The sequence below is a fragment of the Hyperolius riggenbachi genome, chromosome 6 (genome assembly GCF_040937935.1).
Source record: "Hyperolius riggenbachi isolate aHypRig1 chromosome 6, aHypRig1.pri, whole genome shotgun sequence".
Lineage (NCBI taxonomy): Eukaryota > Metazoa > Chordata > Amphibia > Anura > Hyperoliidae > Hyperolius > Hyperolius riggenbachi.
The window spans coordinates 192,089,794-192,106,979 of NC_090651.1; the positions used below are offsets into that span (position 1 = coordinate 192,089,794).

Consider the following 17,186-nt stretch of genomic DNA (forward strand, 5'->3'; position numbering starts at 1 on the left):
GTTGCCCCATGGTGTGTGTCAAAGACCCCCCTGCTCGCCGCTATACCCCCGCAATGCTGGCGACACGCAGCGTGTCGCCAGCACAATGTTTACCCTAGCGCTGTCTGTCAGCGCCGCTCCGCCGCCTCCTCCGCATCGCCGCTACCCGCCCTCGTCCCTTCCCTCACGCTGATTGGAGGGAAGGGACGAGGGCGGGTAGCGGCGATGCGGAGGAGGCGGGGGAGCGGCGCTGACAGACAGCGCTAGGGTAAACATTGTGCTGGCGACGCGCTGCGTGTCGCCAGCACTGCGGGAAGGATAGCGGCGAGCAGGGGGGTCTTTGACACACACCATGGGGCAACAGAGGCTGGTGTTAGTGTGCCCAACCAGCCTCTGTGCCCCACTAACGTTATACAAAGCCACCTCGGGTTCTCTTTAAAGAGAACCCGAGGTGGGTTTGAAGAATGTTATCTGCATACAGAGGCTGGATCTGCCTATACAGCCCAGCCTCTGTTGCTATCCCAAACCTCACTAAGGTCCCCCTGCACTCTGCAATCCCTCATAAATCACAGCCACACTGCTGACAAACAGCTTGTCAGAGCTGGCTGTGTTTATCTCTATAGTGTCAGTCTGCTGCTCTCCTCACCTCCTGCAGAACTCCGGTCCCTGCCTACATCCCTTCCCTCCCTGCTGATTGGAGGGAAGGGATGGGGGCAGGGACCGGAGCTATGCAGGAGGCGGGGGAGCAGCCTAGACTGACACTACAGATGTAAACACAGCCTCACAGCATGGCTGTGACTTATGGGAGATTGCTGAGTGCAGGGGGACCTTAGTGGGGTTTGGGATAGCAACAGAGGCTGGGCTGTATAGGCAGATCCAGCCTCTGTAAGCAGATAACATTCTTTAAACACACCTCGGGTTCTCTTTAACCACTTTTAATGCGGCGAGGAGCGGCGAAATTGTGACAGAGGGTAATAGGAGATGTCCCCTAACACACTGGTATGTTTACTTTTGTGTGATTTTAACAATACAGATTCTCTTTAACGCTATGCTGAAACTTGATACTAACTGTATAGAAACAGACTATTGGCCGCAGATTTGACCACAAAATGCGGTCAGATTGGCCGCAGATTTGCCCATATCCTTCCGTCACCTGCCGCTGTGCGCCTCTCTTTCCTGTCGGCGTCTCTCACATGTGACTCGCCGGTAACTTGCCGGCGATGCACTTTATGAGGAGATGCATTCTAAGAAAAAAAAAATGCGCTGGTGCTTTGTGGCATTTAAAGGGAACTCAAGGTGGGAGAGGTATGGAGAATGCCATATTTATTTCCTTGTAAACAATGCCAGCTGTCTGGCAGCCCTGCTGAACTTCTGGCATAAGAAGTGTCTGAGTTAAAACCCTGGAACAAGCCTATGGCTAATCCAGAGTCAGCTGAGTCAGAGTACCTGATCTGCAGCATGCTTGTTCAGCGGTATATGGCTAAAAGTATTAGAGACATAGGATTAGGAAAACTACCAGACAAATGGTATTGTTTAAAAGTAAAAATATGGCAGCCACCATATCCCTCTCACCTCAAGTTGCCTGTAAGGTGCATAGATGTACAAAATTATCGCCACCTTCAAGAGTAACTGTCAGGCTGCAAAAGCTAATTTAAACCTCTATTCTCCTGTGTTAAACAGTTTAGAAGGAAGCCAAAAAGGCAATACTGAAGTTAAAAATCTCGCTTACTTTTGATGTGTGCTGAACAGCAAGGCTGTTATTCCCAAGCTCTTAAAAGTACGAGAGGCCGCAAAACATACTGCAAAGCATTCTGGGGCTGCTTCTTCCCACCTTGGGTCCTCCCCTCGGCTGCTAGTGAGAAGTTACAGGCTCAAGTTACAGCAGCTTGTAACTCAGCCCAGCTCACAGCACTGAAAAATCACGGCATATGTTCCGTTAGAGTATACTGCATGAGTCGGCTATTGTTCCTAGCCACATGGCTAATTAATATTCACTGCACAGTAGTGTTGTCCAGATCATGAACCATTAAGATCTTTATTGTGAGTCGTATCATCAGGAAGCAGGGAGGACATGACGACACGTTTGGCTTCATAGGAGACAGACAAACATGGAACCTGCCATGAGCTGTCAGGAGCATCATTCTCTGCAAATACTATATCAAAATTCTGTGAAATCCAAACGTGGACAGTGAAATGCATATGTTATGTACGTACAGCCAATATTTAGCTACTGATACATGTGTTTTTTTTTCTCTGAGACCTTATACCTAACAGCTCCTCTTTCAGGCTGGTCTGGATTTTCATTACAGAAGCCTATAGACCAGTGATGGGCAAACTATGGCCTACCGATAGGTGGCTGGATTCCTCTCTTTCCCCTCTCCCTCCCTGCAGAGCCGTGAGCGGAGGTTAACTCACCTACATAGCACTTCCTGCGTTGCGTCTCCATAGTAACAGGCCGTCACTTGACACGCAAGCGTATTACATGCTAGCTGCCAGTGTGTGGTACGCTGGCGTGTCACGTGATGCATGTCACATGATGGCCTGTTACTATGGAGACACGATGCTGGAAGCGCTATGTAGGCGAGTTAACCCCCGCTATTCGCCCATTCACGACACTGCAGGGAGGGAGGGGGGAAAAGAGGGGAAGAGACCAGGCACGTTAGAAATGTGGCCCACAGAATGTAGTCCGTTGCGCACAAAGCTTGCCCAGGCTTTCTATAGACAAAAAGGTTCTGGTGCCCTAGATTCCTCCCACAATCGTGATGGGAATGCCCGCCAAACCATGAGATGGGACACTAGGTGTGCGGCTGGAAAGAGATCACATCGGTGGAATGCAGAGAGCCAGTAACTTCTTCTCTATGCACCACTTGTGACTACATAGGGGGAAGAGAGGGAGAGGAGGGGGGCACTCATGGAGGAGAGGTGAGCCGCCTATAGCAGCATGACCAGTTTCACTTTGCTGGCTTCCTCAGGTATTAGCTGTGTGCAATAAACAGTCTACACCTCCCACCTTTCTCTTTTTAATGTTAATGCTGATGAGAGTAAACAGCAGGGCTGTGGAGTCGGTCCAAAAATCCACCGACTCCAACTCCTCAGTTTAGGATTCCACCGACTCCGACTCCTCTAATTTGCATATTACAATTTTTTTGATTAAAAGTATGTAACATGAAATTCGTCTCTTAACTGCCAAAGCTTAGGAATTTTACAAGACAACTGAAGTGATAAGGATATGTAGACTACTATATTTATTCCCTTTAGACTAAAACTAGTCCTTGGTAAGAGTACTTGTAAAAGGTACAAACCGGAACAAAGAACATCTATCAGGACCTAGGCAATGTAAGTGTGGGTACATGTAAGAATGATGTGCAGGTACTCTGCAGGGGAATGAGGAGATTGTAAACAGACAACACCTCTGTGTTCAATGTGCACAGCATTCTCAGTGGATTCCCTGCAGCTCTGTGGGGAGTGCATATGTAAAGTAGAGTATAGTACTACTGTGTAACAAAGTAAACCTGAGACAGATGAAATTAAATCAGCATCAATGCAGAATTATTTCCATCTCATTGACCATCTCTATTAGTGACACAGCTACACATCAGGCTTTATTCTTACAGCATAGATGTTATTTAGTATATATAAGAGATTCCTGTGTACACATCCTATATACAGTCACACAATCAGATATGTACCTTAAAAATACGGTGACTGCTTTATTGAAGCAGCACAAGTAACTAATTTTGATTGGTTTATTTCATTTTGTGGACTAAGCACAGCTATTACTGTATATATACTGTATATATACATTATTTTTAATGACTATTATCTGAGAAATAGAACATTTTATCATATTTTCTATTTTAATTACAGTTACAAATTCATTAGGAGTCGGTGCATTTTTTCCCGACTCCGACTCCAGGCACCCAAAATTGCCCGACTCCACAGCCCTGGTAAACAGAACTTTATAAAGCAATACTACAACCTTACAATTTACTACAACCTTACAATTGGGCTTGTATATGTGTGGACTGAAAGCCCTAAGAACGTAGCGCACACACAAAAGTAATGGTGAGGTCCAATAAGGTTACAAAGGGGCCCAATGCACTTTGTAGCTCTCCAGTAGCAATAGTTCACTTATACTCCACTTGAAATATTTTCACAATGGGCAGATCTAAATGGCACCACCACACCACACCGTGTGAGCTGACACTCACCGGACTACAAAAAGCCCCATCTACACGATACGATTCTTTGTACGATTCTGATTACGATTCTATTTACGATCCGATTAAATCCGACATGTCCGATCGGGATTCAATTAGATTGCCCATTGTTTTGCAACGGCAAATCGAATCGAATCCTGATCGGGCATGTCGGATTTAATCGGATAGTAAGTAGAATCGTAAACGAATCCTACAAAGAATCGGATCATGTAGATGGGGCTTAAAGTGGATCCGAGGTGAACTTTTACACATTGCATAATTGTGTTCCTTTCCTATGGTTTATAGGGCATTCCTCAAGCCAAATACTTTTTTGTTTTTGTTTTAATACTCTAATTCCCTACTAAAAAAGCCACGCCCACAGGGTTTCAGAGAGCCTTGGCAGTAGCAAGGGCTCATGGGAGCTCAGTCTGGACAGGAGGAGGGGAGGTGTTACTAGCCATTGATTTCAGAGGCAGAGGGGAGGAGGAGAGGGGATTAGGCTGATGGCTCAAGATACAGATAAGCCTGCCTCTGTGTAATGTTTACAGACAACATGGCTGCTGTCGTATCACAGGAATAAATAATCACATTCTATTAAAACTGTTTGCAGCTAGATTTGCTGTGTAAACCATCTAAACTTTAGATAAGATAGACAATTTACTTGTTCTAGTTCGTTTTTTTATCTCGGATCCGCTTTAAGACCTCCACTCAGGTCTAGTAGCACATAAGGACACTTTGGGCCGTTCCCCACCTCCGATGATCATACACCAGGTGCACTTAACCACTTCAGCCCTCAGTCGTGTTTCACTTTGTACATCCAAGCAATTTTCAACTCCTATTCGACTATAACTTTATCAGTACATATCACAATGTAGGTGAAGTCAAACTCGCTGGCCAGCCATCCAAGGTGGAATGGCAAGCGTGCAGGAAAAACTGTTCCCGGGCACCACAAAATCCAAAAGGCTGCAAAAAGACGTGATGATCCGCACTACCTTTAGCAATGAATCTTCATTTATTGGTATAAAAAACTAACAAAACATAGAACTATAGGGCAAGACAGTCTCCTGCCCATCTTCAAGTTGCCCAGTTCTAAACCTTGCACACAACAATACAGACATATATACACAGTGTATCCAATCAGGAAAGACATGCAAATGCGAGGACCTGATGGGGAACTGCTAATTTAACCACTTCAGGATTCTGCGTACGCTTAACTACGCCCCTGAATCCTGAAGTGGATTGCATGGTGTTCCATGTCAGTTCACGGAGCATGTCTCCGTGAACACCCTGCGAGCCGCCGATCGCGGCTCGCAGGGTAAATGTAAACACACGGTGAAGATCTTCCCCGGTGTTTACATGTGCAGCAGCGCCGAAGAGGAGATCGGCGATCCCTGGCCTCTGATTGCCTGGGGATCGCCGGCATCTGATAGGCTAAAGCCTATCCCATCATGCGCAGGCCGGAAATCCGTCCTGCGCCGCTCACAGGGGGAAGAAGAGGGAGGGAAGGGGGAGGAGGCCAGGAAGCACTGCGGAGGGGGGCTTTGAAGAGGCCCCCCCCCCACAAGCAGCCGGCGGCGATCAGACCCCCCCAGCAGGACATCCCCCTAGTAGGGAAAAAGGGGAGGGGGGGGGGGGGGGGGAAGTCTGATAGCCCTGGCTGCTAGCTGATCGGTGCTGCGGGCTGGAGAGCCTACGCAGCACCGATCAGCAAAAATACCCCTGACACAGAAGTGGTTAAATATATAAGCCAGGCCCATTACAGAGGTAAACCTTTTGATAGGTCACATACATTTCAATGTTTACACACAATAGGAAACTTCCCCACAGCGATCAAAGTGCTGTTATAATCAAAATAAATACCTGCATAGCATCCAATGTTGTCGTAGATCAGTAATGCTGGGATTACACCATACAATTTTCTGTTAGGTTTTTCTGTTATGCTAGGCATACACGGGAAGCTTTTTCCTTATCAATCAAGCCGCTGATGGCTCGATTGATAATATCCGACAGGTCCGATAACCGAGGCGGTTCAATTCTGCGCTTTAACCCCGCGGACAATGGAAGAAACGAGCAGCTGATAAGGAAGTACCCGCGGGGACGAGCGGGAATCGATCCACGCACCCGCCGGAAAGATTCCCCGTTCGATCCCCGCGGGAGGACAATAGCGGGGAATCGAGCGACTGACAAGGCATGCCCGTGGGGACGAGCGGGAATCTATCCACGCGCAGACGAGCGGTGACGCACCGGCATCGCGCCGCTGGCTCGATACCGGCGCATAAACTGTCCGTGTATGCCCAGCAATAGATTCTCTAAATTCAAAATGTTGGAAATGTATCTATCTTACCATCTATCTGCCAGCAATCAGGCATTGTTCCACTCAGCAGCAGATGACCAGAAGACAATGCACCAGAGATAATGACCACTCTCTACAGAAAATAATCTAATTATGCATTCTAACAGAAGACTCTAACAGAAGACTCTGAGGGTGCGTTTCCACTAACGCGAATTCGCATGTGTTCCCCGCATGCAAATTCGCATAACCAATAAAAGTAAATGAGCCTGTGTCCGCTTGTCAGAAAAACGGAGCGTTTTCTTGTGCAGGAAAAATCTGCACAGCAGAGCCATCCGAATTCGGACACCGCACATACCGCATGCGATTCGCATACAATGTATTTAAAGGACTTACGAGGCCAACTGTGTAAAAAAAGTTAATTACTTGCCTCTCCGTTTCAGGCACGGACGACGCCGTCTGCGCCCTCCGTGCCGCTCTGCCGGGTCCCCCCGCTCATTATCCCCCCGGGCCGGCTCCCGACCCTACGGCCCGTGGGGTCGGGCTCTCCTTCACCCCCAAAGATGGCCGCTTCCTCTGGCCGCGGCTGCGCAGTCCGCCTGGCCGCGAATGCGGGTGCGCATAAAACGAACGGACTCGCGCTGGCGGATTATAGCGGGGAAGCGAGCGGCTGATAAGGAGCACCGGCGGGGACGAGCGGGGACCGATCAGAGCGCACGCTCGGACGAGCGGGGATGTGCCGGCATCGAGCCGCCGGCTCGATCCGGCGCATAATTGTATAAATGTATGCCCGGCATAACAGAAGAATCTAATGCTGGGCATACATGGTAAGTTTTTTCCTTATCAATCGAGCCGCTGATAGCTCGACTGATAATATCCTACAGGTCCAATGACCCGCCGGATAGATTCCCCGCTCGATCCCCGCGGGCGGACAATAGCGGGGAATCGAGCGGCTGATAAGGCATGCCCGCGGGGACGAGCAGGGGATCGATACCAGCACATAAACTGTCCATGTATGCCCAGCATAACAGAAGAATCTTATGCTGGGCATCGAGCTGATGGCTCGATTGATAATATCCGACGTGTCCGATCACCGCAGGGATAGATTCCTCGCTCGATACCCGTGGGCGGACAATATCAGCGAATCGAGCGGAAGATAAGAAGCGCCGGCGGGGACGAGCGGGAATCGATCCGGGCGGACGAGCGGGGACGCGGCGGGAGTCAATCCGGCGGCTAATTAGCTGCCGGATCGACCCGTGTATGCCCAGCATAACAGAAGAATCTAATGCTGGGAATACACGGGTAGATTATGCGCCGGAATCGAGCCAGTGGCTCGTCCCCGCGGCCGCCCGAATCGATTCCCGCTCGTTCCCGCGGGCACTTTCTATTCAGCGCTTCGTTTTTTCTATTGTCCTGCCCGCCAGTATCGAGCGCGGAATCGATCCGGCGGGCAATCGGACCTGTCGGAAATTATCAATCGAGCCAACAGCGGCTCGATTGATAAGTATCCACCCGTGTACGCCCAGCATTACAGAAGAATCTAACAGAAGAATCTAATGCTGGGCATACACGGTGTGTTTATGCGCGAAAATCGAGCCGCTGGCTCGATGCTGGTGCGTCCCCGCTCGTCCGCGCAGGTGCGTGGATCGATTCCCGCTCGTCCCCGTGGGTACTTCCTTATCAGCTGCTCGTTTCTTCCATTGTCCGCCCACGAGGATCATGCGCAGAATCGAACCGCCTCGGTGATCGAACAGGTTGGATATTATCAATCGAGCCATCAGCAGCTCGATTGATAAGAACAATCTAGCCGTCTATGCCCAGTATCACAGAAGAATCTAACAGAAAATTGTATGGTGTAGTCCCAGCATAAGAGGCAAAAACCGGCACCAAATAGTATTTATAACTACCGTGTTTCCCCGAAAATAAGACACTGTCTTATATTAATTTTTGCTCCAAAAAGTGTGCTAGGGCTTATTTTTAGGGGATGTCTTATATTTCTGTGAGCACCATGAACGACAAACTACAAATATTCTTGAACAAAAATGAACGTTTATTTCAAACGTTATAACATTCTGAAACATCAAACACACTTCCTGTTCCTGTACACTTTAAATTGTGTCCTCCTGCCTTACTGTGCTGCCTCAGAACAGTGCCAATCAGGCACCTGTGATGTCATCCCTGCACACAGTTGATAAACCTGCTGTGTGTAAAGATCCGTACACACGCCGGACTGGAGGCAACGACGGGTCCGTCGTCACCTCCCGCTGGGTGGGCGTTCCAGCGACATTCCGGCGTGTGTACAGTCTGTCTGCAGGCTGATACGGCTGTTTCTGAGCGATCGGCCCGTCGGCTCCTGTCGCCGAAACCGGAAGTGGTTGCCGGCGGGGACAGGAGGATTGGAGGGAGACGGTGTGGGCACTGGACAGCTGCAGGGGGCTATTGGAAGCCCCAGGTGAGTAAAACTCATTTTTTGGGATGACTTAAAGGAGTTCTGTGTAGCTTAAAAAGTAAAACAAGCTGACACTTACCTGGGGCTTCTATCAGCCCCCTGCAGCGGCAATGTCCCGCGCCGTCCTCTCTCGATGCGCTGTTCCCTGCCGCCGGTCCCCGTGTAATCACGCGAGTGATTACACTGCGGCTGCTTGGCTGAGCTCTCGCTTCCGCACGCGTCATCAGAGCTTACTGCGCAGGCGCAGTACAAGAAAACTCTTTACTGCACCTGTGCAGTAAGCTCCCGATGACGCGAACGGGAGCACGCATTATTCGTCTGTCGCCGACGAATAGTGCCCACTGCTTTAAAAGTGACCTTTTAAAGCAGTGCCGCTAAAACTTCTTAATACACATCACAAATATAGGTTTTCTGGGCTGGGGGGGAGAATCCGCTGTTTTGTCCGCAGCTCTAGGGGCGACCCCAACAAGTACTGATGTACACCCAGGACCCCAGGTTGAGAACCACTGGTATAGATAAGGTAGATATGGGGCTCCAGTGAATATTATACAGGCGACATGCTGAAGCATTCACCTTGGCAATGACAGGCTGTTATGACTGACAGGGTAGAGTGTCAGCTTCCGGGTCAGGAGCTTTTTGTTCACAAAAGCAGATGCCATCTTAATATAAAACTTTAAAATTCCTAAGCTTTAGCAGCTATGAAATGCTTTTTACGTTACATATTCAATCAACAAAATTGTTATATGCTAATTAGAGGAGTCGAGGCATCAGAAACTGAGGAGTCATCTTTGTACCGACTCCACAGCCCTGGTTTTTACATGCTTTAAAAAAAAAAAAAAAAAAATGTATATATATCTATCTATCTGTATTTTACTCCATTGATAAAGAGAAAATATAGAACACACCAAAACCACAATCACCTGACATCAGGGTCGTCCCGCCCATGACGCCAGGGTACACTGCTTCCTCAGGCGCCATCCCGCCCACCCCTCTCGCTCCAGGCCGGAAGTAATTACTTCCGTTATACGTGCGGCTACGGGAGCCACTGCGAGTTCCGCAGATCTGAGGTCTAGAAGAAGCAGGCCAGGGCAGGAGGACCCGGTATGCATGCTCTGCTGCAGGAGGCGGCCGCCACCTTTTTCACCAAGGTAAGCAGTGGCTGGGGAGGGAGGGGGTTGCTATACTGGGGGAACCTACCTCACTTACCTATACTGGGGGCAACAATACTAGCTACCTATACAGTGGGCAACAATATACTGGGGCACCTATACCATAAAATATATATATATATATATATATATATATATATATATATATATATATATATATATATATATATATATATTATACAGGGGGCACCTATTCCTGGATTAAAACATGCAGTGCAGAAAACCAGGGCTGTGGAGTCGGTACAAAAATCATCCGAATCCAACTCCGACTCCAGGAACCCAAAATTGCTCTGACTCAGAGACTCCTTAGTCATTAGAATTAGACTTACTTGGGCTGTGGAGTTGGTACAAAATCATACAACTGCTCAGTTTTATGAAACCGACTCCAGCTACGCAAAATTGCTCCTACTCCACAGCCCTGCAGAAAACACATGGTTTTCCGCACTGCCAAGTGTGCTCCTAGCATTCTGTTGCCGCCTCAAATATGGGAATTCTACAAACTGCTGATTAGCAAGCTGAGGCCTTGCCAACACCAAACGTTTAGATTTGATGCCCCCATGGGCAAATGACACCACCAGAGGTAGTGAGGAATTACAGCTTATGCCTTCCAACACCCACCAGTACCCTGCCGGTATATCCACCCTCAACCAAACACATCTTTCCCAAATTCAAGCTAGTGTGAGCTCAACATGTACATCCAGCTTCTGTATATCTGTAAGAGCCACAATCAGCATCTCATATTGCATGTTGTCATTCAATTTCCAGCAGCAGAAACATGACGTAGCCACTCTGATGCATACAAATATATAAATATAAAGAAAAACCGTAAAGTTGTGGAAGAATGACCGTCCTAATCCCCCTACAGGATGGGTGTGAGAAAGAGGCTGTTGCAGCGCGCGCCCCCCTAGTGCCGGTGTTCCGGCCCCTATATTGCAGCAGGCCCGGCTACTCACCTTTCTGGATACGGAGCTGTGCGGCTGACGCTTTCTTGCTGCTGCCTTTGGTACCGCCAGCGGATTCCTCCTCCTTCTTCTGCTGCTTCAAGGAGAAGAGTTTGATCATGATGCCGGTTCTACCCGCGGGCCTCTCCGTCAACCCAGCAGCCGGCTCTCCTCTCCCCGTACAGCTAAGGAAGCTGCTGTTGCTGCTCCTCCTCCCGGCGTTCCTCCGTCCCTATCCTCCTTGCTGCTGTACCTCCGAGCCCCTCCAAGCGCTGCTGAGCCCGTCAACGGAAACACTCGGACGCCTCGCTCTGCGCAGTCTCGTAACCACTTCGTCGAACTCCGGAAATGGTAATACTGACGCTTTGCGCAAATCAGAGGCTTTCGGAAACGCTCGGGAAACAAGCAGGATGAAGATGAGGAGGACACGGGCATCTTCGTTATGGTTCGGCAGTACTCGGAAATTTACGATAATAGCAGTCCTTGTCGATCTAAAAGGGGCGGGATGCAGATTTCAAATGTTTCTGTGTCATGTCAGATAAAGCTACCTCGTCAGGTTTTGAAAATCTGACAGAATAGTGCATAGGCAAACGCAGGGGGTGGTGGGGGGTTACAGCTGTTCAGAATATTCTTATAAAAATCTTACAGAAAATTGTATGGTGTGTACTAGGCATATGCTAGGCATAGACGGTTCGTTTTTTACTTATCAATCGAGTCGCTGAAGGCATACCTCCCAACATTTGAAGATGTGAAAGAGGGACACTTAAGCCACGCCCCCTGTGCGGCCTTAAGCCACACCCCTTCTTTTGCGGGAGTTTGCGGGGGAGGGTGCCAGTGGGTGGGAGATGGTGACACTGGGTGGAAAGGAGGGTGCCAGTGGGTGGGGGCGGAAAGTGCCAGTGGGAAGGAGGCGGGTGCGAGTGGGCAGAGAGGAGAGTGACAGTGGGCAGAGAGGAGAGTGCCAGTGGGCAGAGAGGAGGGTGACACTCAGAGGCAGGGAGGGTGACGCTCAGGGGGCAGGGACTGGGTGCCTGGGACGGCAGGGACTGGATGCCTGGGGAAGGGTGCAGGGTGACTGGGATAGGGGGCAGGGTGTCTGGGGAAGGGTGCGGGGTGCCTAGGGCAGTGGTAGGGTGCCTGGGGAAGGGTGCAGGGGTAGGGTGCCTGGAGCAGGTTGCAGGGACTGGGTGCCTGGGGAAGGGTGCAGAGGCCAGGGTGCCTGGGGAAGGGTGCAGGGTTCGTGGGGAAGGATACAGGGTGCCTGTTGCAGGGGCCTGGGGAAGGGTGCAGGGTGACAGGTACAGGGGGCAGGGTGTCTGGGGAAGGGGGCAGGGGGTAGGGTGCCTGGTGCAGAGACAGGGGGCAGGGACTGGGTGCCTGGGGAAGGGTACAGGGGCCTGTGGATGGGTTCAGGGTGTCTGGTGAAGGGACTGGGTGCCTGGGGAAGGGTGCAGGGACAGGGGGCAAGGACTGGGTGCCTGGGACAGGGGGCAGGGTGCCTGGGAAGGGTGCAGGGGCCAAGGTGCATTGACACCTGGGGAGGAGGGTGGTAGGGGGAATGCCCGTGGGTGCGGAGGAGGGTGCCACTTTTAGTTTGGGGGGGAAAGGTTGGCTGGGCAGAAAAGAGGTGGAAAACTGATCGAGGCTATAGCCGCGGTAATGGGGGATGCGGGAGCTTCACTGCTTCCTCTCTCTCTCTCTCTCTCTCTCTCTCTCTCTCTGAATACACCCCTATGTATGTCTGTGTCCCCCCCCCCCCCTGTAGGCAGAGTGAGCGCAGCGGAGCGGGCAGTCGAGTCCTCTTACCGCTGATGCACGCGTACTGACACCGGACTTCCATGTGCTTCCGTCACAATAAACAGGAAGCACATGGAAGTCCTGTGTCAGTACGCGTGCATCAGCGGTAAGAGGACTCGACTGCCCGCTCCGCTGCGCTCACTCTGCCTACAGGACGGGGGGACACAGACATACATAGGGAGTATTCAGAGAGAGAGAGGGAGGAAGTAGTGAAGCTCCCGCATCCCTCATTACCGCGGCTGGAGCCTCGATCAGTTTTCCACCTCTTTTCTGCCCAGCCGGCCGGGATTCAAGAGGGGGTGCCCGGGACAGCGGGAGAGCCCTCCCCAAATCGGGAGAATCCCGACCAATCCGGGACGGTTGGGGGCTATGCTGAAGGCTTAATTAATAATCTCCGATGACCCGCCGGATAGATTCCCCGCTCGATCCCCGCGGGCAGACAATAGCGGGGAATCGAGCGGCTGATAAGGAATGCCTTATCGGGGACGAGCGGGAATCAATCCGCACAGACGAGCGGTGACACGCGGGCATAGAGCCGCTGGCTCCATGCCGGCACATAAACGCACCGTGTATTACAGGCATTAGACCAGGGCTGGTGAAGTGTCTGGGGACAGGTACAAGTTGAGACACCAGAATATCTGCAGGCACCCTGCAGCTCACAGCATTGCCCCTTCTTTCCTTGCTACAGTTGACTTTGGATATAGCAGCAGTGTGTGTACAGAGCAAGGAGCAGCAGCGTGTGTACAGAGCATGGAGCAGTAGCGTGTGTACAGAGCAAGGAGCAGCAGCGTGTGTACAAAGCATGGAGGAGCAGCGTGTGTGCAGAGCATGGAGGAACAGCGTGTGTACAGAGCAAGGAGCAGCAGCGTGTGTACAGAGCATGGAGGAGCTGCGTGTGTACAGAGCATGGAGGAGCAGCGTGTGTACAGAGCATGGAGCAGCAGCGTGTGTACAGAGCATGGAGCAGCAGCGTGTGTACAGAGCATGGCGCAGCAGCGTGTGTACAGAGCATGGCGCAGCAGCGTGTGTATAAGAGCATGGAGCAGCAGCGTGTGTATCAGAGCATGGAGCAGCAGCATGTGTACAAAGCATGGAGCAGTAGTGTGTGTACAGAGCATGGAGCAGCAGTGTGTGTACAGAGGATGGAGCAGCAGCGTGTGTATAGAGCATTTAGCGGCTCTGGGGAACCTAACAGAGTCAGTTATGAGCACAGCCCTGTGCTCCTTCTGGGTAAATGCTTCACTTTCCACTTCATTGCCAATGACGGCTGTCCTCATTATTATCTGTATCCAAACTGCTCCCGGTCGATCCCATTGTCGATCAGGAGCAGATCGGACATTTAGGTAATAATTGTCATATCCTGTCATGTCGGACGGGAAATTGCATTATGTGTACCCAGCATGATGTCCTACCACATCATTATACTGCATTGTGCATGGCTGAGGGAGACCTTTCAGGAATCTTCCCCCCCCCCCCCCCCCCTTGAAAATCCTTGGTTTGTTCCTGTAGTGTGCTAGAAAATGTGTGTACCTATAATTAAGCTGCTGTGAAATTTTGGTGCAGGGTAAAGCGGATACATTGCTCACTTTGCTCCGGCACAAGTTTTGATGGTGTTAAAGGGGCACTACAGCGAAAAACTGTAAAATTTTAAATATGTGCAAGCATATACAAATAAGTACATTTTTTCCAGAGTAAAATGAGCCATAAATTACTTTTCTCCTATAATGCTGTCACTTACAGTAGGCAGTAGAAATCTGACAAAAGTGACAGGTTTCGGACTAGTCCATCTCTTCATAGGGGATTCTCAGCAGGGCTTTTATTCTTTATAAAGATATTCCCTAAAAAGGATTTAAACAATGATGCTGGCCAGCTTCCCTACTCCTTACACAGTTTTTTTTGGCAATTGGACAGAGCAACTGCCATTCACTAAGTGCTTTTGAAAATAAATATATCCCCGAGAATCCCCTATAAAGAGATAGACTAGTCCAAAACCTGACACTTCTGTCAGATTTCTACTACCTACTGTAAGTGACAGCAACATAGGAGAAAAGTAATTTATGGCTCATTTTACTCTGGAAAAAAATTTACTTCTTATTTGTGTATGTTTGCACATATTTTAAATTTTACAGTTTTTCGCTGTAGTGCCCCTTTAATTACCATTCCCCCTCCAGGTCGCCGTGGATAGTAGGGATAGGCGTAATTTTGCTGCCAGCTGCTGCTGGTGACTGGATTAAGCTGTTTTTATAGTAATTTGTGCTCCGTCTTTTGATGGTGCCCAAATTATTGTGCAAGCACCACTTTAGCCGTAATTCCCATCAGGGCTGTGGAGTCGGTACAAAAATCATCCGACTCCTCAATGTATGAAACCAACGACTCCAGGTACCTAAAATTACTCCGACTCCTCGACTTTGACTCCTTAGTGTAATTTTTACAAAGGCTTTGGATTTGGTTAAAAAATTATCTGGCTCTAGGATTGCCACATTTTGATTGAAAAAATACCGGCTTTAGGGTGTGGCTTAGAGGTGTGGTTCAAAAGTGGGAGGGGTTTGTTACAACCTTTTTTAAAAAAATACCACAATGAATATGAATATTTACTGAAATGGAAACAAATGTTAAATAGTTTAAATAACATCTGTAAAGGAAAAAGTGCCTATGGGTGATACTTGCCTCTAGAAGGGAATGCCTCTGAATTAGAGATGTCGCGAACCTCCGATTTTCGGTTCGCGAACCCCGTTGGCGAACCTTCGCGGAAGGTTCGGTTCGCGGAAAAGTTTGCGAACCGCAATAAACTTCAATGGGGAGGCGAACTTTGAAAAATAGGAAAAATTATGCTGGCCACAAAAGTGATGGAAAAGATGTTTCAAGGGGTCTAACACCTGGAGGGGGGCATGGCGGAGTGGGATACATGCCCAAAGTCCCGGGGAAAAGTCTGGATTTGACGCAAAGCAGCGTTTAAGGGCAGAAATCACATTGAATGCTAAATTGCAGGCCTAACGTGCTTTCAAACATCTTGCATGGGTATACATCAATCAGGGAGTGTAATTAGAGTTCTGCTTCACACTGACACACCAAACTCACTGTGTAACGCACGGCAAACAGCTGTTTGCGTAGTGACGGCCGTGCTGGAGTGGTGCGCACCGTGGCCAGAGTGTAGGCCGTGGCGTTTTTCAAGCCCATATGCTCGCCGGGCTGTGGTAGCTCAACGATAGAACAACAGTGACTGTCCAGCTGATCAAATTTAGTCTGACCACAATGAAGCAACGACCTTATTATCTTTTGTGTGCCACCCCCACCCGAGACACTCAAACAGCCGGCGGTCATTGCTTCATTGTGATACGCAGGCCCCTTCACTGCGGCAAGGTAATGATCACGAAGGGGCATGGGCACATGTACATGCCTTTTGTTTTTTTGTTGCAGCCTCCTGCAGTGCAGCCAGAAAAATTAGGCAGGCATGTACACGCACCAGAAAAATTAGTGTAGCGGCCGCTGCTTAAAAATTCAGGAATCCGCCTAGAGTCCTGGACCCTGTTGGTGGTGGCAGAGAAGGCAAGCGGCCTGCAGGCAGAGATGCTGTGTGTGGGCACTGACTTAGTCTTCGGTCGTGCAGTAGCCCTCCGGGATCCATTCCTCATTCATTTTGATAAAGGTCAGGTACTGAACACTGTCGTGACTTAGGCGACTTCTCTTCTCAGTAACTATGCCTCCAGCTGCACTGAAGGTCCTTTCTGACAGGACGCTTGCGGCAGGGCAAGAGAGAAGTTGTATGGCAAATTGGGACAGCTCTGGCCACAGGTCAAGCCTGCACAACCAGTAGTCCAAGGGTTCATCGTCGCATTGTCTACATCCATACTCAAGGCCAGGTAGTCGGCTACCTGCCAGTCCAGGCGTTGGTGGAGGGTGGATCCGGAAGGACTATGGCGAGGAGTTGTACTAAAGAACGTCCGCATGTCCGACATCACCCTGAGATCGCTGGAGCGTCCTGTCCTTGCCTGCGTGGACTTGGGAGGAGGAGGGTTACTGCCAGTGGTACCTTGATTGCATTGTGCAGCCACATCACCCTTATACGCATTGTAAAGCATCATCAACAGCTTGTTCTGCAAGTGCTACATCCTTTCCGCCTTCTGTTGACTTGTTAACAGGTCCGCCACTTTGTGCCTGTACCGATGGTCTAGTAGCGTGGCCACCCAGTACAGGTCATTCCCCTTGAGTTTTTTGATACGGGGGTCCCTCAACAGGCTGGACAACATAAAAGAGGACATCTGCACAAAGCTGGATGCAGACGTACTTTCCATCTCCTCTTGCTCTTCCTCAGTGACGGGACGCAACTCCTCTTCCTCCCCCCAGCCACGAACAATACCACGG

General features: G+C 49.9%; 1 protein-coding gene across 3 annotated transcripts in view; it reads right to left on the reverse strand.

Moving 5' to 3' along the window:
- UBE2M (ubiquitin conjugating enzyme E2 M) overlaps positions 1-11,371 on the reverse strand; it is a 288,535-nt gene extending 277,164 nt beyond the window's left edge. Inside the window, exon 1 of one of the 3 annotated variants that reach the window (XM_068240251.1) lies at positions 11,040-11,371. In XM_068240251.1, coding sequence (XP_068096352.1) covers positions 11,040-11,148 — 109 coding nt within the window. In that variant the 5' untranslated portion in view covers positions 11,149-11,371. The remainder of the gene's footprint in view (positions 1-11,039) is intronic. The other 2 variants (XM_068240249.1, XM_068240252.1) reach the window with 2 other exon arrangements.
- Between the last annotated feature and the right edge of the window lie 5,815 nt (positions 11,372-17,186).